The sequence below is a fragment of the Onychostruthus taczanowskii genome, unplaced genomic scaffold (genome assembly GCF_017590055.1).
Source record: "Onychostruthus taczanowskii isolate IOZ18803 unplaced genomic scaffold, ASM1759005v1 scaffold7, whole genome shotgun sequence".
In the NCBI taxonomy this organism is placed as follows: Eukaryota; Metazoa; Chordata; class Aves; order Passeriformes; family Passeridae; genus Onychostruthus; species Onychostruthus taczanowskii.
The window spans coordinates 10,525,081-10,548,818 of NW_024504786.1; the positions used below are offsets into that span (position 1 = coordinate 10,525,081).

At 36.4% G+C, this 23,738-nt stretch overlaps 1 protein-coding gene across 4 annotated transcripts in view; it reads right to left on the bottom strand.

Moving 5' to 3' along the window:
- The window catches only part of ZZZ3 (zinc finger ZZ-type containing 3), a 57,289-nt gene that overhangs the window by 27,002 nt on the left and 6,549 nt on the right, over positions 1-23,738 (bottom strand). For all 4 annotated transcript variants that reach the window (XR_005953901.1, XM_041421334.1, XM_041421332.1 and 1 more), the window contains exons 2-3: positions 6,176-6,328; positions 2,205-3,757 (exon numbers count right to left, since the gene is read on the bottom strand). Coding sequence is in view for 3 of the 4 variants with exons in the window: in XM_041421334.1 (XP_041277268.1) it covers positions 2,205-3,706 (1,502 nt within the window). In the remaining variant the exon portion in view is untranslated. The remainder of the gene's footprint in view (positions 1-2,204; positions 3,758-6,175; positions 6,329-23,738) is intronic.

Sequence of the window (23,738 nt, forward strand, 5' to 3'; positions counted from 1 at the left end):
AAAAATCACCCATAATAATCCCAAACTGATGAAGGGCAGAAAAACAGAACTGTACCATTTGAAGATGTGACATGCAGAACACCAGAACACTTGGCTTAGCCAGAACTACCACAAGCAAAGTGAATATGCTTTACCTCCAGCTGAACCTGCATTAATAGCCTGGGAACTCTGGAATTCTTTGCATCTGACCCACCAGGGAATAACATTTCAGATAAACTGGCAGAGTTTGTTTTTTGGGTTTTTTTTTAGTTTAATACTTTAGAAAGTAAGTACCAAATTATTAAACATGGGTATAATTAAGACACTATTCAAAAACTGTTACACATGAATTAAGAGCATCCTCTAATGAACTTTGCTATTTTTTAAACTGGATAAAGGATATAATGCACTGCACTTGATTTACTCTTGAAGCATGAAATTCTGGACAAATACCAACTGCACTCATATGTCACTATACCAGACTTATTTTCTTATAAATGTAAATAACAAAAAAGGATGGCTGTAGTTTACCGGTTCTATCAAATTTTTTTTAAATGAAGAAAAGACAAGGTTAACACTCCCTCACCCCAGTAGCATGCTTCCCTTTGGGAAAGTAGAAATGTGAGACAGAATAAAAACAATAACCACTTCTTTTGGAATTCTTTCTGCATTCAGGCAACAAGTTAGTTGCAAGCTACCAAGTCCTACTGCAGTTTCAAAAGCTCCCCAACAAGGTCTCACAAACAGGCTGCCAATCTGAACAACTACTCATTTCTTTAGAACTCTGTATGTTCAAAAGTTAGCATTAGGGCACACACCTGAAGCTTCCAAGGACAATTTAGATCTGTGTTTAAGAATAGAAAAAACTACTATTATTTTTGTAGTATTTATAATAAATATGACTCCTTACATCAAACCACATTACTAATGAATCTGTGTACTAGCGTCAGATCAAGTCATACTTCATACTGATCCAAAATCATCCTAAGAAAGTCAAAAGACAACAGTCCATTTTCCCCATTTGTAATTTTCTCTCTATCTTCTGGGAAAGTGTCCACTTTGGACTGATGGTTGAAGATGCAAATATTTAATCATTATTTTGAAATCACAGTTTGTCTAACCCATGCTCAAATTCAAAATTTTCTGATTAAAATGATTTATTCATATCCAATACTGAACAAAATTTTACTATATAAACAATGCAACTCTAATATCAAAAATCCAGTCATATTAGATTAAACAATCATCTATACCTTGTGCCCCAGATTCACAATAACTGAGCTGTGAACTTTTACTACATTTACACTGAACTACTGCCAGTGCTTCAACCCTTCATATGAAGCAAACTGAAGATCATCTGCACTTGGCTTTCAGAACTCACAACAAAATACAGAACACCTACTAAACAGCAAAACACAGGAGTCAAAACAGCATTACAAAGACTGAAATAAAAAACTGTGTCCTGATCTACTACCTGAAGACAAATTTTCTCCATGTAAACTTTGTTCAGTGAATCGCCCTTTTGTTTCAAAAGCTCTTGCACATTTACCACAAGGTATAGTTACCACAGTTCTACTTACAGACATTCAGATAATAAACATTAAAATTACTCAGAGCATAATAATAATAATAACAATAATATTCCTATATTTACACGTAATTAATATAAATAGCAATGTAGACATAATTTACTTTGGAGAAAGTTGCTGCATTTGTTAAATTCATCTTCCTGAACACAATAATGCTGAGTTGTTTCCCATGACACTGAAAAAAGCATCTAACTTTAACTTTTATGTACAGTAGAATGATAATTGTGTAAGCTGTATCTGCAGTGTCTACTGGATATGCTGATAAATGTCTGAAATCTAATTCAAGGTTATGATTCCTTTGGTTTTTCTTCCAGCTAGTTTTTAAGAGAAAATAAATAACAGATGCATTTTTAAAGAAACAAATACCCAAAGAAACTCAGAAAAAACAAGTTCTGGCTCAAGAATCCTGATTGCTAGAAATGTATAAACCACATTGCTGTACCATACTGCATATTAGAGTTTAATTTTGTTTGAGGCAGAAACAAGAAAAATGAAGACTGAAGAGTATGAAAATTATAAAGTTAATTATAAACTTAAATTTTTGTGGAAGTATGTTAAATACTTAATTTTTGTAATAACATTATATTTTTGGTAAGAAACAAAAGCAGAATTCATGGTTACCATAGTTACACATACTCTTTGTTGTGTTTCAATGCCACATGATCTGATTCAAAGTAATACACATCGGGCTCTTCCTCATCCTCCTCTGCAGTGTGGATGTTGGCACTCTCTTTGGCAGATGGTACAAATCCAGCAACAAGCCTAGACTCAGGCTTTCTTAGTCCATCACTCCCATGATCCCCTGTATTACTATTTCTCTCTTTTTCATTCTGTTTGATTTCTTCAGACTTTTTGGGAGATCCATTGATATTATTAATACCTACAGGTACATTCTTTTCAGTAGGACTAAGATTATTTTCCTCAACCTGTCCATTTTCTCTGCAAGGAGAGTTATTTTTAGTAGGGCTACTTCTGGCAGGGGCAGCCCTTCGTGGTGAAGTTCTCAGCGTGTATCTGTGTTCTTGAAGTTCCAACATATTTGTCATCTGAGCCGAAACACAGTTCAGCACTGAAGAATGTGGTTCAGGTTCACCTGAGATTGATGCACTGTCATGGTGAGTATTCAGGTTGCTATTGGTGTTTTCAGCACACTGTTCCTTAGAGGCACTGCTATCTCCTACAACATCCAGCTCCTCCTCCGAATCCCTTAACAAAGATGACTGGATTTCAGAAAAGGACCCTGTAGCTGGCTCAAATGCCTGATTAGCATTCTCCTCAGGCAAGCAGTCATTTATTGGTTTGTGGTCCTCTAACTTTACCTGTTCTTGAGAGTTTGTGCAAGGCACATAATGGTCTACAACACTGTCCTCTTTGCTGCTATTAAGCAGCAACGAAGAATGGGCAAATGAGTTTCCATTTTCTGCTACTGTTTTGTCCTTGGGCGTATGGGAACCAGCACTGTTCTGCTTAGCATTCCCATCCACCTGACAGTCATCACAGTTAAGAGAATTTGAGTCTCTCTCACCAACTCCATTGACAGTCTGATAACCTGCAACCTCTTCAACTACTGCAGAATTATTAAACCCTTCTGTACAGACATTCACCTTTTTAACTTCCCTTTTCTCACAATCATCCAATATAAGACATCGACAAGCTCGCTTAGTCCCCGTGGAGGCTGCATCATTGTCCACTAAGCTTTTATGCTCCAATGGCTCCTTCTCTGCCTTAGTGGGCAAGTCTTCTTCAGAACTGTTGGGTGCCTCTGAACGAAGACAGCGTTTAATTCTTTTCAAAACTGGTGAAACAGGTTCTGCTTGTTTTTTTTCACTATTTTCCACAGTTTGTTTATCACCATTATCTTTCTCTGAAGTGGATAGCCCTCTCTTTCTAGGGCTCACCCATGACTCCCGAGCACTCTGCTGTTTCAAATCAGTAGTTCTGCCACCGTTGCTGCCCTTCTGAGTCTGCACAGCCTCTGGCCTCTTCTTTGGTGACCTGGATCGGATTTGAGGATGGGCTGAGACTTCCTCCGGATGAGCAATACTACGGTTCCTTAATGTTCTACCACAAAAATTTTCATCCAAACCATTTAAACCCACTGTAGATCTTGTAACACGAGTAGATCGAGAAGCAGCCATACTATGGCAAGTCCCTAAAGTATGTTCATTGTGATCCACTCACTGGGAAACCTTGGAGGAAAATGTAAACAAAACAGTCAGAAAAAATATTTAGAAAACACTTAGAGACAGAGGAAATCTGAAGAATGTATTGTCACAAACGTACCAGTGTAAAACCGAATAAGCCCATTCAATGTATTCATACTGCTTCTTTCTGTGGCATTTCTTTAGTGCATTAAATTTTTCCATCTCAGCTACGAAGTAGCTGACTTGGTATTTGTGGTTTGTTCTGGCTTTAGTACTTGTGTGAGTATTGCTCATATTTATGCCTTATGTAAGGCTGGAATGTCCCAGTTAGGCTCTAGTTACTAAAATACACTATTTTTATGTATTGTACATATATTATAACTTATTGGTATAATTATTTCAATTTTTCTGTTCAAGTAAAAGGTATGAGACTGCACTTTTAATATCCCAGTTTCCACTTACATGGTTTCACAGACTAAGAAGTAAACTATTAAAATTGCATTTGCTCACTCAGTTGTTGCTTAAAGAAAAAAACAAATCTCTCAAATAACAAAACAGAACTGCAATTCTAACTTAGTAGGGAATTAAAAAAATAAAGCACACGAATAAAAAATACTTACAGCTATTATTAGTAAAAATGAAATAAAAGAAAATCTCCGAATCCAAATCAAAATCAGTCCAGCTGAAAAGGCCTCTGGGAGGCAATGCTATCTAACCTCCCATTCAAATGAACATAAGGCCTAAATTCAGATTTAGCTACATGGAACATTATACAGCTGGGTCTTGAAAAACACTGAGTACAGATATTCCACAACTTCTCTGGGCAACCTGTTCCAGCCCTTAAAGCAAAAATATTTTTTCTTATGTGCAGGTGGGGCCTCTCCTACTTCTGTATCACTTATGACAACAAAAGTCTCACTTTGTTGGGAGTCTCATCTGAGGTACTAGAAGGTTCTTTCCCTCTCAGCTGGTGAGATGGATCACCACTCAGATCAGATTTAAGTAGTCAGACTCAAAGTTTAAAACATCCCATTTCAGAGTGCCTGTATTTCACATTTCAGGGTGAAATGCAGGAGTACTTGACCTGCCCAGTATCTCAAAGTAATTTTTAAGAGAACTCAGTTCAATCTTACCCTTCTATTCATTTCATCTTTAAAAGTTCAATGTGTCAAACTCCATATCACCACAGACCTGTCATAACAGCTTTGCTAATGAATAGATTCACATTTGAGTATAATGGCACACCTTCCCTTTTTCATCTACCCAAACTCCAGATTATGAATCCTTTCAACTGCCATATGATGTGAAGACTACAAATTTTAAATACGGAATCAAACCTTCCGCACATTACTTAGAAATGCTGAAAATAACAAATGGAGAAAATTGTTTCAAGAGGCATTTTTCATTTTCAGCAAATAAGGGGAAAATAAGAACATAAATTCATCAATTCTCCCAAATCTACTATTTAAGTGTCAGATGGTCCTAGAACAGAAAAGAGAATGGGACAAGACAAGTACACTCTCATCTAATACAATTCTGTTTAACAATTACCAGTATTTACTGTATTGTGTGTTTAGGAATTCACAATGCAAGCAGCATTTCTTAAGGAAAGCAATGTATCCTAACAGCATTGCTTGGTGTAGTTCAGGACAAAACTGTAGAAGAAAGCACATTAATTTTGTGTACATGTGGGATAGCTCACACACAACTGTGTATGACAGCACATCATTCTGTGCAACCAACAAAAAAAAATTATAAACTGAAAATTTCAAATGTTCTCAAAACTGCGATTTATTTTGCTGCTACAACCCTCCTGCTTGTTAGCTATTCCTGTTGCCTTAGATGAATGCCTGGAAAGATGCACTGTTTGTATTCTTGAAAATATATCTAAAGAGATGCTGCAGCACTAACTTTCATTCTGTCCACTAAAAAGTAAATAAGTGTGAGCCCTCCAACACACTCTGCCTTAAGAGAAAATATAAATAATATGTCAAGCAGCAAATGGTCTAACATCAGCAGCTGACTGAACAGAGCAAAATACTGTGTGTTTTCTATAATGGTTTTTACACCTATTTTCCACATGGATAGACTTGCCTGCATATTCTCCCTCTTTGCTTGCAAGCTTAATACCATCTGGAGAGTGATCCCATTTGGGGTTGAACCCAAACATGAAAAACAGGGTTTATTTACATATTCCATTTCCTCTAGGTTGCTCTAACTAAAGCTAGCACACATTAGGGGTGAGTAACTGACATTTCAAATCAGTACCAATAAAATAACCTAAACCAAATTCAAATGTTTTCTTTGGTTAGTAATTACTTCTGAATTCAACTGACTTTAGAAACCATACGTAAGAGAGAAATCTTTACTGATTTGCTGATATGATACTTTCTAAAGAAATACACCTTACATGACAAGAAATAAAGTTATTATTTCCTTAGTACAAATGTAAAAAAAACTTACCATTGCAAAACTAGAAGAAATGTAAACTTCTGGCATTTCATACAGCAGACTCTTACTGTACCACTCAAATAATATCAATCACCATTGCTGATATCCATCATGTAATCCAAAGCTTTACTAGTTTATGCCATCACATTAACCAGATTTTGAAAACTGTTGAGAAAAAGACAAAGGTATCAATAAAACATTTAAATTACCACACTGAAAATGAAGAAGGCAACAGGACATATACACAGCAACAGCTTTTTAAAGAAGATCCTACCAAAGAAAGATCAATATGCTGTGAAGTAATTAAGTATGTGAAATGTTAATTTAGGTTTCAAATGTAAAATGTCTTCCTTGGTAGTTTATAAGTGATTCACTGTATCACACTGAATGTGCAAGCAAATGAATTCACAGGAGTCATGTTAGAGTGTTCGAATTTTAGAAGGTATTTGAAGAGACATAAGAAAACAAGTAGTGAAAGGCAGTACTACAACTAATGAATTATGAAATGCACTGTATTTTATAATTGTATATACAGTGAAAAACTCTGCTGTTTAATTTTAATTAACTGAGCAGACCTCTAAACCTATATTGGCTCCAAATTCCTGAATAACCTGCATCAATACAATGGGACTAAAATGCTTTCTAGAGTTCACATTAAACCTCTACTTCATCCAAGAAAAACAATGTATAGCACCTCTTTTGTAGTGGAAGTGAAATATTTTGGATATTGAAAGACAAAATACATCTATAGATCCAAAAGTTAAACAATGCTTTCAGTCATCTCCAATTTGGGCATCTGTGCCAATGACCAAGTTACTACTTGAAAAAATACACCAAAAATCACATTTAATTTAAAAACATCTAGTACTATGAAGGCACCATAATTCACTAAAGAATAGTGGTTATTGAAGCTTTCTTCATATTCTACTGACTTCATACAAGTGACCTTATTTCCATCTTGACAATTCAAAACTTTATGATGTAAAACACAAGCTGACAGGTTCCTCCATATTCTTCATTCTACACAGTTTTTATATTTAGATTACTGAAAATTGTCTTTACTTTCAACCTAGTTAGGATTTCATACTGGTAAGAACAGAAAATTAATTCACCATTAAGTTGCCAATTCAAAATACAAACTGAGCTGCCTAAGAGGAGAAGAGATTAATTATGTCTAATTGCAGTGAAGTTCAGTAACAGAAGATGTTTTTCCAGTGATGCAACATGAAGTATCACAAATTCTATTATGTAGATAACTAAATCAAATCAGGTTTCATTTATTCAGTGGGACTTCTGAATTTAACAAACAGCAGAGAACTATTATCATAATAAGACAAACAAAGAACAGAAGAAGAAGGCAAAGACAACCACTTGAAAATGCATGGTACTCTTAATCCATATTGCTGCCTTTCCTAAAGATGCCTTTAACTGATGCATCTGGAGGCACCAAAAGTAAACAGAGTTTGACCAATTTTTGCAAAAGAACAACATATCCAATAAAAATACTAGCTCAGTAACTTTGGTAGAAATACAAAATATATTTAAACAAAAAAACCAAAAAAACATTTAAAGAAAAGATTTAAACAAAATATTAACAGTGAGCCAATCAGAATGTACCCTAATCTCGTAATTTTTAATTACTTTACCAGTCCTAAGTAAAAGAATATACAAATAAGTTGTTTCAGGAATGGCTGGAATACTAATGCCAGTATTTTGTCAGATTTGTACACTTCATCTCCCCCGATTTTCTTTTGCCCAAAACAACCCTATTTTACTCACAGTAGGAAACACACAACCCCTGCTGTGTCCATTTCCCTTTGGGGACAGCTGAAGCATTTTAGACACAGTAAAAAGACTGTGTAAATATCTTCAGAGAAGAAACCAAGGTGGTAAAAAAAGTGTGACTTAGTCAGAAGTTTTTGTCTGGTAGCAGTCTGCAGGTTATGGAGGAGGGAAGAAAAATTTACAAAACCAGGAAACTTAAATCAGTATACAGTGAAATGACAGCACCTTAATTATGTTTAAAACCTAGAAAACAACATTCACAAGGGCCTAACAAGTGAACAATTATATAATTTTTCACTGAAGTTTTCTTGGAAAAACTGTCTTGAAAATTAACTATTATTCCTTTACATTGCATAACCAATTACAATGACATTTTTCACTTAGAACAACCATCTTCTGTGGCAGAAATTCAATAGAAGAGTAATTTAATGTTTTGGACACCACTCATTTTAGAAGCTATTTATGAGTTGGAATAAGGAGTGCAAGGGAAACTAAATAAGCTTTTAGGTCTAAAAGCCTTTCTTCAGGGAATCACTTCAACATTTAAGAAAAAATACTGAAATACTGCAATAAAGACTAGAAGTTTGAAGAGTGATAATCAGCTAAGAAACAACATACTCTGGTCTGCAGAGCCCACTAAAAATTAAGAAGTTACAGGTTAAATAGATTGTAATACAGACAGAGCCCTAAAATAAGTAAGGGACTCTGAACTTGTCTCTTGTGGGGAAGGACCTGTGTAAGAAGCCAGTGAGCAAATATTGCTGCTGAAACAAACCACAGAGGTCACACATTAATCAGTACGGACTATCTTCAGAGCGAGACTGAAGTTCAACTGCTTGCAAAAATTGTCTGTACATCTTACATACAATCAAGCATTTGATGACAATACAGAATGCATTTCTGGGTATGCATTTGTTGCATTTAAGAACCCTTACACTTACTCAGCTTTAGGCAGATGCTATCAATACTTATCATTGTATTCACATTATGCTAGAATTTTTATTTAACTTAACCACAAACCTATTTAATAAAGTTACTGAATGCTGAAATGTGTGCATGAAAACTTCTAGCAACAAAGGAAACAAATTTACATAGAGATGAAAACCAACAGTTAAAGACAGCAGAATGAGGAAAACCCCTCCTAAACAGGCAGAATAACCTTTTTTTTTTCTGGTCTGGGTTACACCTATCTGAGAGTCAAGTATGAGCCCTATTGTTTAAATGAATTCAGAAACATAGATGCAGTTACAAGTATGTTCCACGTGGCCCTAAGCTAGAAAAGAGACACTGAAAAGAAGCAGTCAATACCTGAACATGCTGGGTGTATACCAGACCTAAAACCATTCTCTACTATAACTGTGCTGGAATGACATAAATAGAACTTAGGATGGATAAATTAACAGTACATACAACATTAAACAAATTTTTAAAAAATTGTGCACTGGGGGTGGGGGAGAACAGACTTTCAAGAGAAGCCTCCAATAGTTGTCTGATGTCACTATTTGATGAAAATGGGCAATATCTAAAGTCTTCCATAACAATTCAACCCTAGAAAACAGAATAGTGTGTCATCTGATCTAGAGTACAATGAATACTTTTCACACTGAAGTAATCTGTTATCTTTCTTCTGAGTCTCATCTAAGAATCAATATGCTCAGTGATAATACTGCAGTGATAAAGATTCACATTTTCCCTAGTGGTCAGATATGGCATTTGTGGATATCTGATAGCAGGAGCACTCTCTAGAACCATACTTCAGTAAATCCCCAAACTACTTCAGAGACAGTATCTGCTATGACAAAGTTACCACTTACAAGAGCAAATGTAATGCACATATATAATTGCCCAAATTAATAAATTGGTGGATCTCTGTGCTATGAAATACTAGTTGTTAAATTCTCTGCAGAGCAATGGAATGTTACTTACAACAGTACATCTTCAAAAACTGAAAGCAATAGCTATTCATGCAAACAGAATCTAATCCCTTACAGAAGTATTTGCCCAAGACAAATAAATTAGCACCTCTGAAAGGATGAGAATTTGCACCGACACCAGATTATCAAGATTTTGGATTATCTCCACATAGAAAATATATCACTTCTTAACAAAGTAGTATTACTAAATTAGGGATGAATTTCATTTAACAAATTATATTCAGCAGTCTATCACATCTAGAGTATGCCAGCATCTCTTCCCACACATACTGAGTTTCACAGAACTACATTAGCAAGAAATCAGTTTTCTGGAAACAGCATTTTATTATTCTGATCCTACACTACATCAAAACAAGCAGTACTTTCAAATTATAGAAATAACTTCCACCAAAAGACATTATGAAGATCTTACTTGAAATAATATGTAATAATAAGCAGCTTAGCTATAACAAAAGCTCAAAAGCAATAAAAATTAATAAATGTATTACTTGAAATAATATGCAATAATAAGCAGCTTAAAGCTATAACAAAAGCTCAAAAGCAATAAAAATTAATAAATGTTACTGGAGTTATTCTGAGATTTCAGCTGCCTCTGAAACAGTAGAATTATATTCCATATGGTCTGTCAGAATGGGACTACTTATATTAATCTTCTATATAAAAGGCTAGTAAGATAAAATAAAGTAAAAGAAAAAATAGAATAACATGAAAAAAGAAGTCAACGGGTTTTAAAAGCTAGCAAACTAGCAAGGGAAATGTTTTACTCAAAACTAAAACTGCAAAGAACCAGAATGGATAACTCAATATGCTATTTTTCTTCCTTAAAAGAGATGGGTTCACTAGGCTAGACAAACCTATTCTTACATAAGAGGAAAAGAATTCTTTAGAAAGAATCTTCTTGTGGAAAGCTATTTCTACTTCTTTCTTGAAGAAAAAAAAAAAATGTAATGGGCAGGGAAAATGAATTGGTACTGAAATAATAGAATGTATGAAAACAAACAAAAGCTCAACCTCCTCCTAACACAGTCTTACTCTTTCTCTAAAACCGCAAAAAAAGGTTGAAGCAGAAAGTTGTATGACAATGACCAGCAATGAACATCTGTTCCTTTGCACCCCTTCCACTCAGCAGTGCCATCAGAACTGCTGACAGCACTGCCATTTCTCACTCTTCTGGGCTACCTATGTGAGGAAACTTACTGGGAGGATGGGTGTGATATAGGCATCACCCCTCTTCCAGCCAGACATTCCAGGATAAGATTGCAAAATTACTTCACATAAACCTAAATATGAATTATACAAGTGTGACTTTACAGCAGAACTCTAGAAAAGCAACCACTATATCAAATTTCTTCTCTTTAAAGCCTGAAACACTTTAACTGCTTTCAGTTTCTTGTATCCTGGCCAAATTAGATTTTGTGCTGAAATTATACATTGAAGCATCTGTCTCAGACTGATATTCCCACCCTGCTGTCTCTCTCCTGAATTCTCAGTCAAAATAATTACTCATTTCTGTGCACAAATATGGAAATTATTTTAAACCCTTCTTGCTGCTTAAGACACATCTGACTGTTTCTTCAAGAAGGTTTTTTTCCTCCATAATTTGGAGTAAGAAATTGGGATTTGGCATAGAGAAGAGTTTGTCTGAGAAGAAAAATCCTGGTGGAGATGTGATGTGATGAAGGCAGGCTGAGAGAAGTGCTAAATGTGAATGCACAGGTGAGGAGACCAGCTACACTGGCAAAATGAGTGGTTGCTGACTGAAGAAAGAGACATACAGGAAATCCTGAGAAACTGCTAGAAGACAGAAAGAACACAACTGTGAAAAAGGAGAACTGGAACTGGGAATAACTGGAAGGAACAGGCAGAATCTGTGATTTTACCTAGTCCCAACTAACCCACACACATCACTCATCCCAATTATCTGTCTCAAATACCTGGGACAACTCTGTCAACACAACTGTTTTGTTTTTATACTCTGAAATAAATCTACAAATAGGTCAGAGCTGAAAATATAATATTTTCTTCTCAGATGGCTCCAGATAAATCAATTTTTCCTGTGTGTAATATTAAAGGACAATGTCCTGCAGCACAAGCATGGGATCACATGGCCACAACAAAAGGTGAAGATGTGAACTTTGTGAGGTGGTACACCACAGCCCCTTGGAACAAGAGGCCACATTCCACACTTCAATGCATCACCTGGTGTGTTCACCTTCAGCATGTCATCTTAACATTACAGAAAAATGCAAAAAATTATCATTTAATACAATTTGCACTTGTCCTGAATAAAGACAGTAACATTAGGTATACACCCTTACTGAACCACCTACTTTACTGACTAATATTTAGTCAATAAAGTCACTAATGTCTGACACAATTAACTTGAAATGAAGAAGAAAGTTGAAGAAAATAAAGAAAATTGAAATCACACAATATAAATAACTTCCACGTCCCAGTTAAAAAAATTATGCTTAGCCTCCCTTATTGGCCATCATTCTACATCCTTATCACCACACCTACCCAATCATCATCCTAGGGAAAGTCCCACTCTAAATTATAACATGGCTTTTTCATGTGAAACCATTCAATTGCTAATTAGCTGTCCTGTTATCCAGAGAGTATCTCCTGTGCAGGATTACCAAAACACGTGACTTACATCTCTGACATACATTAAATCGCACAGGTTCTTGAAAAGCTCATTATAAAATTAATTACACTTACTTAATTATAGTAACCATCTATCAAACTGTTACTCTAGGAGAAAACTCCAATAAGATTTAATCTGTTAGACAAAGAACACAGTTTTATATAAATAGGAAAACTATTATTTATTCCCTGAAGAAGTTATTACAATATACAGAAAATATCTAGCATAAAAAGACACTGCTTTTTCCCATAAGTAGGCTGCAATTTTAAGAGTTCATCAAGTACTTAATAATCCTGCTAGCACTTTACAGATGAAAAGCAACTTGATGGAGAAAATCAGTGCTGCTATACTTTTTCTTAAAAGACCCAGGATAAGCCAGTTTGCTCATTTTTGTACAATATTACACTGGAAATTACTGCTCTGTCTGATTTAGTTTTGGAGCAGTGACTACAAACATGCTACCTTACGAAGTAAAGTGCATATTCTATGAAATACTGTCTACAACATATTTTTATCCCAGATGATTTTCAGCCAAGGGCATGCATTTGAAATGCAACAATTAATGCAGCTTTTTATATGCAAAATTACAGCATCAGCTCCTCGAGCCTCACAAGGCTGATGCACAACTCAGAGCAGCACCACACACACACAACCAGGTGCCCTGCGTGGGCTGTGCTTTGAAGTGCTCTTGCATTATACTAAGGCAAACATAAACCCAGAGATTGGAAAAGGGACATGTGAGGCATGCAACAGTTCCTGTAAAACATTTTCCATATTGTTTCAGAATGAAAATGTTTTTGTTCTATTTTTTTCTTCAAAATTTGAAATATGCCCTCACTCCCCAGAGGAACAAAAAGTGAGAAGGCTGTTTTCCCAGCTATCCACATTCATGAAAACTGTTTTAACCACTTATTTTCTATCTGATAATGCTTTTGCCTCAATCTAGGCTTTTTCCCCCATCTAGAGGATACAAATTATTCTATAAGCAGATCAGCAATGGGCTGGCTTTGGAGTCCTAAACGTGGCACCATTCTGCCACATACCCACTGCACCTCCAATGTTCTGAAAAATGTTATGTTCCTCCCTCTGGCCATTTCCAAACCTTAAGGATGGTGAGACAAATTCCAACCCATATATGCACTGACTAGACTGCTTGCAAACCATGTACAGCAGGTGGCTACTGGGCTCAAATCTCCCTTAAAAAGGGGGCTACAATTTTTGTGAAAGCTGCAAGCTCTCCACAGCTCTGAGATGTTTACTCTCAGCTAAATTTAGGGGAGTTGCTAAGCTGGCCTAAGGATTCAAATATTACTCTGTGACAACAGTAAACAAATAGAGGGACACCTGAACAGTTGATCTAAATCACACTCCAAATGCTGAAAATATATTCTGGACAGACTGGGAGCAGGGAGGGCATGCAGAACTATCCCAAAAACATAAAGCAAAAAAAAAAAAAATGCAGTTTGTCACAGCTGTGCTGTGGCCATGCTGCGTCTTCTCACCCGGGGCATTTTCATGCTTCCAGAATTACAGGCATCCTTGGCACACCAGCTGATCCTGTGTGTATAATCACAGCACCAGTCACCACCAGCACACAGACGAGTTCTCACATGCAAGGGGCTAGGCAAAGTAATGGACAGGCTCCGAATCCAAGTCTGCTTTAAACTTGAATTTAAACACAGTAGTAGCCTGCTACCATAGAATCACAGAATCATTTAGGCTGAAAAAGACCCTTAAGATCACTGTGTCCAATTGTAAATGACTTGCCTTATGTCACTTTTTGACTGGCAGTTATTTTTAAGAGCCCCAGCTCTTTTAAGTGCTCATGTGGCTCTATTACAACTGACTGTGACATATTAATAAAATCGTATTACATCAAGTCACTTCTCTGGTGAACAGCCAGAGAAACATCTATTTTCTGAAGAAACTGAGGAGAAACATCTATTTTCTAAAGAAACTGAGGTGCTACAGCTGTTGACATATTTCAGTACTATACTCTATGTTAGAACCTCAATATTGTGGCAGTTCTCAAAATAGTGATCTGCAGTAAAAAGACCCATCCCTCCTTCTGCCTTCCACAAAGGATGCTGTTTATTTTCACTGCCTCGTGCTGCAGTTTGGTCTAATACACAGCACAACTGCTACAGCCATATTTAGCCATCCGTGACAGCTTTGCATTGCAGCCTTTCAAAGCAGCTCTGAGCACGTTCCTGCTCTGTGAGCTGGATGTCAGCATCATCTACACCAAGAATGTGCCTTTCTCCCCCAGTACTTGAAGGCAGACAGAAGTTTTCTCCCAATGCTTGGGCATCCTGACAAAACTGCAGATATCAGCACTTGAAAATGCTTATTCTTAGATGCTTTCCAAATTCTGCTTTGTGACTGACTCTGAGCTAGTTAAGCATAGAGGTTTCAATACACCTCTACAGCCTGACGTTCTCACTGTATGCTCAGCCTGTATTTATGGTTTCTGAGTAAGAAGAGTGTTATGCATATTTCAGTCTACTTGGCTTGGGAGTTTCCACTGGCAAGTACTGAAGGTGTTTTAAGTGCATTAGGAATTGTGGTTTTCAAAAGCTCTTAAAGGGGCAGGGAGCAGCTGTGTTCTGTTTTGCTGCTGTCCTGTCTTCAGGCACAGGAAACAAACCGATATGCAATATGAATAACATCACATACCCTTCCTTCTAATCACAGCACATCTACTGCTAACAGAGGCCTTTATTTAACGAAACACTGACTTTATTGTAAGACTGCTCTCAATTCAACTACTTTATTACCTTTTTCTAGCTGCTACTGTTCATATCCAACTACTTTCAGACAGGATAGCTAGCCACAATTTCCTTAATTTAACAGTACACTGGTAGCCTAATTTACTTTTCTAGTCTAACATATATAATTCAAATAGAACTAGGACCACATCACCTGTAATTTTGTTTTACTTGATTGCCATTCTGCTTTCCTCTCTTGCTTTGCTCAGAAGGTCTTCAGAGGCCAGCACATTCACTGATAAACAATATGCTGCTTTTTATTTCCCACAGTTTCTGTGTTCTGTCTGGCCTATGCTTACAGTACCAACTGGAAATACAAAGGAAGTTCTGTCTAGCCTACACTTACATTTAAAATTTCAGCCTTTTAGTTACTCTTATTTTCTCTGTATGAACATTTTTTTTTTCATTTGACTACTTTGGCATTAAATTTAATTAATTGCCAATGTAATTGCCCTGCAAGAATGCAGGGAGTTGCTGGTTCTTTTCCTACAGGTTTTTTGCTTTTCCTGTGACCACTGACAAAGAACCTTTAGGCTTGCTCCACTTTCATTTTTCATCTAGATGCAGGCTTACTCATAGGTCTTGCAGTTCTTACAGCCTTTGCACAGTAACAATTCAGAATAGTCTGATTCACACTTTCTTGATCTTTCAAAGTCACAAATGTATTCCCTGGAAAGACTAAGCCAGGAGAGTACAACTTTTCATACAGCACCACTACTCATCAATTGTTTCTTCTCCAGGTATCTTATTAATGTGCTACATATACATATTTGATAGATTTAAAGTACATTTCAAAGCATTTCTAAGACTTTACACCATTACTCTAAACCAACCATTAACCTGTCAACACACTGCTGAAATACAACTACAGTTTACCCTACACATGCTTTTCTTTTGGCTTCTTTTATTCAACTTTGTAATATAAGGAATACCCAGATATTCTGCTTTGAATTTATTGTTCTTCAGGGTTCTGTTTTTCAACACTCAGTTTATGATTTCTTGCAACTACACAAGACAATTTACTTTCAAAGCTAAGCTCACTGTTCAAGTATAAAATGAAAGATTGCCTATGAAGTGAAAAATTTATTCTGATTCTATTACCCTGTCCCAGCAACTGAATACTTTATCAAGGGCTTTGTAAAGATCTCTCTTGATATTGAGATGTTGCACTACATTTACAGAGCAAAAGGGACGTACTTATTACTGCCTAAGCACATGAGCATATCTGTCACCTATGCACAGAGACACTTGATTCCCCTTGCATCTTAATTGACTATTCACTTTCAAAACTTCTCCCTCATTAAATTTAAATGCAAATCAATTATGCTCAACATTATTAAACTTCAAGCCTCTTTTCTCACACAGAGCAAAGCCACACATCTCTGCAGTCAGTACTTTGTCTCCAACAGCCGTGATAAGCAGATGGTTAGGCAAGAGCTGCTGTGTATAATACCATTATAGCTTCCAAATATTTTTAGCTCAGAGTCCTCCTAAGTCATATGTGATATCTATCTATTTTCTAAACTTCAGTGAATTTCTCTTCCATGAATTTTCCTTGTCTTCCCTTGAGATCCCATAAATTTCTAGCATTCAGGCTATCTCACTGATGTTTTTGTAAAAAGAGAATTCTGTATTTTCATTTTTACAAATGGGTATAAAGACCTAGCAAAAAAGAAATTGCAAGGTTATATAACCAGTGCAACTCTCACAGCAACTTCATTTTAACTCCTTCTCCATTCCACCTTCAATTGGCTTTTTTATGTTTTGCTTTGTCTTTTTTTATTGGCAGAATGAATCTTTTGTGTTTTACTCAGAGCTTCCTCTTCTACTTCAGTTTTCTGACTTTGCCTAAGAAACACTTTCTCAGGGATGAAAAAAAAAGCCTCGTGGTATTACTAAGGATGGAAAGCTACTACATGCATAAAACATGCCTTTGCAACTGTAATGTCAAGGATGCTGCAAATGCATACACTCAGCCCTAGTAACAAAGGTGCATGTTTGCAGTTGTATCTACCCTAATAAAACACATGAAACTTCAAGACTTTAAACAGCTTCTTGCCTTTTCTCATTTTAGTTTTCCAAAACTGAAGTAATTTTTTACAGATTTGACTTTCCTCTTTTGTCTCAAGGCAAAAGGATTTATTACTATGGTAGTATTTAATGGACTTTATAATTCATCAGTTATTAATTCAATAATTCAGGGCAAACTCTGACCACATTTTAGTAGAATAGCAATTAGAACATTTAACCTTTTATATAAAAATACATGTCTGGTGATGGTATCTAAAATTCTCAATAGTATCTATTTCCATAAATAAAAAGGAGACACTCATTTTACCATTCCTTGCAATTATCCTGTAACATCAGGTTAAAGGATGAACAAACATTAAAAGGCTATTCAAGTTCCAGGTTCAGCCACTAGAGAATTTCTTGAAGCATAAGAAAAAAGGAAAAAAAAGAGGTACCTTCAGCACATTTTATCACAGATTCAGGAAGCAGGAAGAAGCTGCCAGAAGGTGGGTCAGAGAGTGTGAATTATGTAGTTTCCATACCTATCCCGAGCAAACATGAGCAGATTGCCAGGGTTCAGACACTTCCCTAAATGGCCAACCCATCACAGCAGTAAAAAACCTGCACTCGCAGTTAAATTCTTTATTGCTTTGTCTCTGAGCTGCACACCAGGATTGCTCACATACTGTATCAAATGACAACACGTTTAGAAACTTCTCATTTGGAGGAATTAGATAAAGCTTAGACTAAACGGTTACATTATTTACTATGGGCTTAGATACTGACTTACACAAACACAATATAAAATTGACTTCTTTCCTACTTTATCCCTCCAAACATTCAGCTACAGAGACAGGATTACTCCAAATGTTTATGTCTTACGAGACCAAAACCAGTATGATCAGCAGCTTTCTAAATATGCCATAGATAAAGTTTGGAATCATTAGAATATGAACTTGAAAATAATCAATAAAAGCAGTTACAAAGCTAGAAATCATGATGGTTTGCTTTTGCACATTTATATTTTTAGAGTAAAGATATCAGGCAGAAGCCTTTATATATGGTTCTTTTTAATAATAAATTACTTACAGTTTGCCAGTGATGTCCTAGAAAAGCCTTACTGGCTCTTTCTAAGGCACAGTTTCTGCAAAGTATTCTAAGGAATTTAACAGTACTATAGCAAAACAAGCACTGTGCTTATTCCTCATTTAGTACCTCTGAAGAGCTGACACAAAATATTAAGTAAGAATTAACTTGACAAACGTAGTTTATATCCATAAAAATTGTTTAACCTTTTAAATAATAGTATAGAAAAAAAACCTCAACCCCGACTGCCAGTTATCTGGGAGAACATGTAAATTTTCTGTAAAAAAATATGAAATTATTCAGCTGTGAACAACTGTATTACTCATAGCACAATGCTGTAGCCATAAAAGAAGAAAAATAAATACAGTAAGAATATATCTCCTAGGCAGCCTTTCCTGTATCTTGAACACACAAAGCCCTCATAACTCAGTGATATATTATCTCTCCTAGGGCAAAAGCAATTAAACACATTCCTTCCTTGATAACAGTAGGTTAAAAAAAAACTCTACATAAAACTCTCATACCTTTAAAAATTAAGTTTCACAGTAACTGAGGACATACCTTTGGTCTAAGATCCTAGAATTAATGGTTACCTTATCTGGTTTATCTCATTGGTGTTCTGCATAAAGAAGAGCTATCCTGAATTTTGATTATTCTTAATGCCCTTTTCTGTATTAAGTCTAGCAGACTGATCAGTGTGGGATAATCATATTCAAAGCATGGCCTATGTATGTCATAGATTTTTACCACAGAATAGTTAATATCTTATGTCATGACCCCTTTCTATTAATACTCAACTCTATTTACTTTATTTGACACCTAGTGAAAACTGAATTGAGGTCTTTACAGAAATGTCTATCAGAAGACTTTCCTGAGCACTAATAGCTGATTTCAAGTCAGGGTTGGGTTTTTTTGCATAAAGCTCTTTTATTCTTATGCATTACTTCACATTCCTAACAATGAGTTTCTATTTTAATACCCATTTGCTCAGTTTTTTGAGATTCTTCTGACTCAAGACAGTGGTGAAATAAAGAGTCATCAGATTCGTATCACCGCTAGACTACAGGAGGGCTTTTTTCCTGCAATCACTAAAACAATATTATTGAAATATCACTATCAGTATTTATAAAAATGGAAATGACCATCTTCTAAACGTCTGCCTATTTTGACTTAAAATGCCCTTCTTAAATCACATGCCAGCTAAGGTGGGCACTGCTTCCTTTCTGAGTTCTGCATGCATACAGTTTGGATTATCCTTGCTCAATTGAGGAAAATATTAAAACATTTTTTTTCTTGCTCTGAGTGATAAGAAAGGAGCAACTCTGCAATGTATATGTAATTAAACAGCCACCATGGAAATAAAAATGCAAATCCATGTGTGAGATACCAGAATCATAATTAAAAACAAGTTGGCGAGTCCCAGGGCCTGTGTCAAAGGTTACCTGTCCATTGACAATGAAGGTTACAAAAACAGCAAACAGCTTTTTTACAGACTGAACCCTCTTGCAGTAGCTGGCATGATATCCAAAGGTTTTCACTGTCACTCCAAGTGGGTAACTCTCAAAAGGATCTTGTCATTTTGCATCTGAACTACTGCAATGGTCCTTTCTCTGCCCCTGCTCAATGACATCCATTTAGATACATCCTAAAAGAGCACTTCCTCTTTATTTTGTCCAAGACACCACTTTCCCTCCACCTTCCTATCACAACAATCAAAACCACACCCATCAATGTTCCCACTCCTTTATCAATAGGGTGGATTCACAGGCTGGTGGTGAGCCTTCAATCATTCTCTCTTTAATTTTGCAACAAGACTTCCCGGGTGAGGTTTCATTTACCATTAAGTGATTTACTCTACAAAAAGAAGCAATCCCACTCCCCTGTAGCTCACGTACATCATTCCTATTTTTCCCATGCTCTTGCTTTTGTATTCAACGGGATCTCACAGCGAACTGATTTGGAAATCACAAATCCTTACAAAAGAGCCATTTTCCTCCTAGTTTAGCTTCCTAGGCAGGCTCAGTGTAATGGTGAAATAAACACAGGTGCCAGTGGAAAAGAGGGCCCACGACTCTGCATCTGGTGACAGACAGTCCTTGGATCAGGTTTGCTGTAATGTGAAGCCCTTCTCCCAGGCTCTCCCTTATGCTTTGTAAGCCTAAGCAGCACGGGTACTCCTCTTATCTGGGAATTCTAAACTTCCATGCTGAGGATAAAAGTATTTTCTAACTGACGCACAGGAACTAATTCCAGCAGGTTATTGTTTCCATCTATCTATATAGCCCAGCTACAACCTGTATTATTCTGGAATTGTGAATGCTGGGGAAACATTCCTCATGTCTGTTTCCACACAGCAGAGGTCACAGCATCGTGTTTTACTCTATTTTCATTGTGGTTAACTGTTCACTTTAATATAAATCTGTTAAAATTCCATTGAAAACTTAACTGAAATCCAGCTGATGCAAGTCTTCACTAACAGAATCTGAGGCACAAAAGAGAGGCATCTGAAGGAAAAAAAAACCCTGCAAACTTTCTGTATTCTTATTTGTTACTGATTCAAACCTCTGGACTCTCTTTGACATTTCATCATGAAAAATATTGTCAGTGAAGGTCAAAAAAGCAATAGTTGTTCACACTTCAATAGAAGCTAATTTCTAAGTATCAGAAAAGCAAACTTTCCTTTCAAGGCAGTTGCAGGAGTGAAGCAAGTAGGGAAGCCAAGCTACAACCTACACAAAGGAAGGGCACATTTAAAGGAAGAGAAGCAAACAAAACTCAAACTGGAGCTCATGCCACGTCTGCAAATCAGGCCTGCTGACAGAACAGACAGGATGAGAAGAAACGTCCACATGATTATTTGATATAAGTCATATAACAAAGCTGCAGTGACACATGAATCCAAAGTGAAAATGGTACCAAGAATATCACACAGTAAGCTTCTCCAGAGCTCTCCTGTTTCTCAGAGTCTCCTGACTTTTTGGGATGGTTTCTTCAAGGGAATTTCTTTGGCCAAGTAAATACAGACATACAACAATCTAAAAAGCTTTTTAAAAGGGTAGCTGATCTAACTGCAACTAATTCAATTATGACATACACCCTAAAAGCAGAACACAAGGTCTGATCACCAGTTACCTCTCAAGTGGCAAATCAATGAGACATGAGTCACACTGGATAAAATGACAGTAACTGGCCTGCTTTTACCTCCAGAACCCAAAAGAGAGGCAAAACATTCTCTCTCTATATTCAGAATTCTGATCAAAAGAAAAAATAACCCTTCATGTAACAGGTGAATTTCCAATAAAACTGCTTCTGGGCTGGAGTCAACCAGAGATATTTTCAGATCATGAGAGATGTAATTGAAATTCATCAATATTAAGAAGCAATTTGTTACCTGTATTGTTGGTGAAGGTTTTTGCTGGTTGTTTTTTTGTTTTTGAGGTGCAGTTAGAACAACAGCACAAGACTTATCAAGATCTTAACAGCAACAAATCGGCTCCTGTACACTTGTATAATCTGAATGGTCCTGACAGTGAACTGTACTCCAAAAGGCAATGCATTTACAAGAACAGATGATTCTCAAGGATTTGCAAAATTCACTCTGGTTCAACAATTCAGACCTCCAAAATACATGTCAAGAAATCTGAAAAAGACAGGCTTCACTTTGAGATGGGGAGGTGTGGGAAGCTTTATTTGCACTAGGACATCATACAAGGAGTGAATTCTCATTGTCCTTTTCAGCACTGGCTGTCAGATAGCAGATATGTGAAGAACCTTTTTCATCTGAGGTATTTTAGGAATCCTCTTAACAAAGGATCACTGAACTCCCATGATCCAGAAAAACTCTCACCTGACCTCACTTAAGAGAAATTATGTAACTACACTTTATTCTGTTGGAAACCACTTCCTCACAAGTGCATTTAAAACTATCCACGCACATGAAAAGTAACTGCACTATAGCAGCTTCTACAATAATACTGTGAATAAAGATTTTTTTCAGTCTGCTTTTTTTAGAATGCACAGAATATAGCAGAATTTCCAGAAAACTGCTGCAATAAACATCATAATTCTGCTGAAAATAAAAAAAAAACACTGGTTAAAAATAAAAAGAAAACCCCAAAAGCTATACTGGCTTCTCATTTTGCCTATTTTCCCAAGGTTAAATAAATAAACAAAACCAGAAATGCTGACAAGTGAGGACTGAGAAGACCTGAGAACAGTTACTTTTCTTTTTCCTGAAGTCTAGCTTTTAAGGAAACTCCCAAAGAAGAGTGCTGGCAGGATAGTAAGGCACAGAAATAGCTTCAATCTTTTCAAGTGACAATGAGACAGATTAGTTACTAACAAAAGCAATACAATAATGTACCCCTAACCAGTACAACTTGCTGCTAGTGGTACTCTGACTTTTAGAGACATGCACATAGAAAGAACAAGTAAATGAAAAGAAAGTAACGGGTGGAAAACATGTACTAATATATTCTAATTTCAAAATTAGTAAGACACAATTTTTGAAGTTGCCAACTTTTTTTTTTTTTTTACATTGGAAATAGGAAAATAATCCAAAGCAAAGAAACCATGGCCTCTGTTGCAATGTTAAGAGCTTTCTACTCTTTAGTCAGTCACCACCTATACACTGCTCCAGTCAGCTCTGCAGGAACTGCTGCTCCAAACTCCAGGTTAAAGCAGCCTTTTCCAGGCAGTTCTGTCTGACAATTGCATCTCAGTTCCAGCTCTTCAGGTGAAGCATAGGGAATAGGTGCATCTGCCTAAGACTTAAGCCTTTGTGTCCTTACTACATGAGATACCATGATCCCTTTATAACAGGCTACAAAAAACCCTCTGTACTGCAATGATACACTGAAGGAAAATCCCTGGAAAACTTAAAATACTAGAGAAAGGAAACAAATTCCTTTTCTGACATGAGTCTAATATGGTGAACAGTGTTTGCCTTCTTCCTGTATTGATTTCCAGGTTTATATAGGCAAACACGACACCAGGCTCAAGGCCCAGTGCCCTGTCAGTTGGCAACACTTTGTTTCTCAATGGTTTAGTCACAATTTCCCATCACTTACAACAAAGACAATGCTGATAGCCTATGCACTGGAAGTACACATAAACTTTAATCCAAGTAACTGGTGAGATGAAAAAATGTACTAAAAGGCTAATTACAATTAGGCTATAATTGATTGAAAGCATCATTTTATCTAAACCCTCTAGACTCTTTTTAAACCATTGAGAATGCGACATTTGTTTCCCTTTAACCCTTTCCCTAATTCCAGAGCACAGACATATGTGACACAAAGCCTATCCTTCACTTGCCCTTAACCCTGAGGCAGCTTTGTCAAATT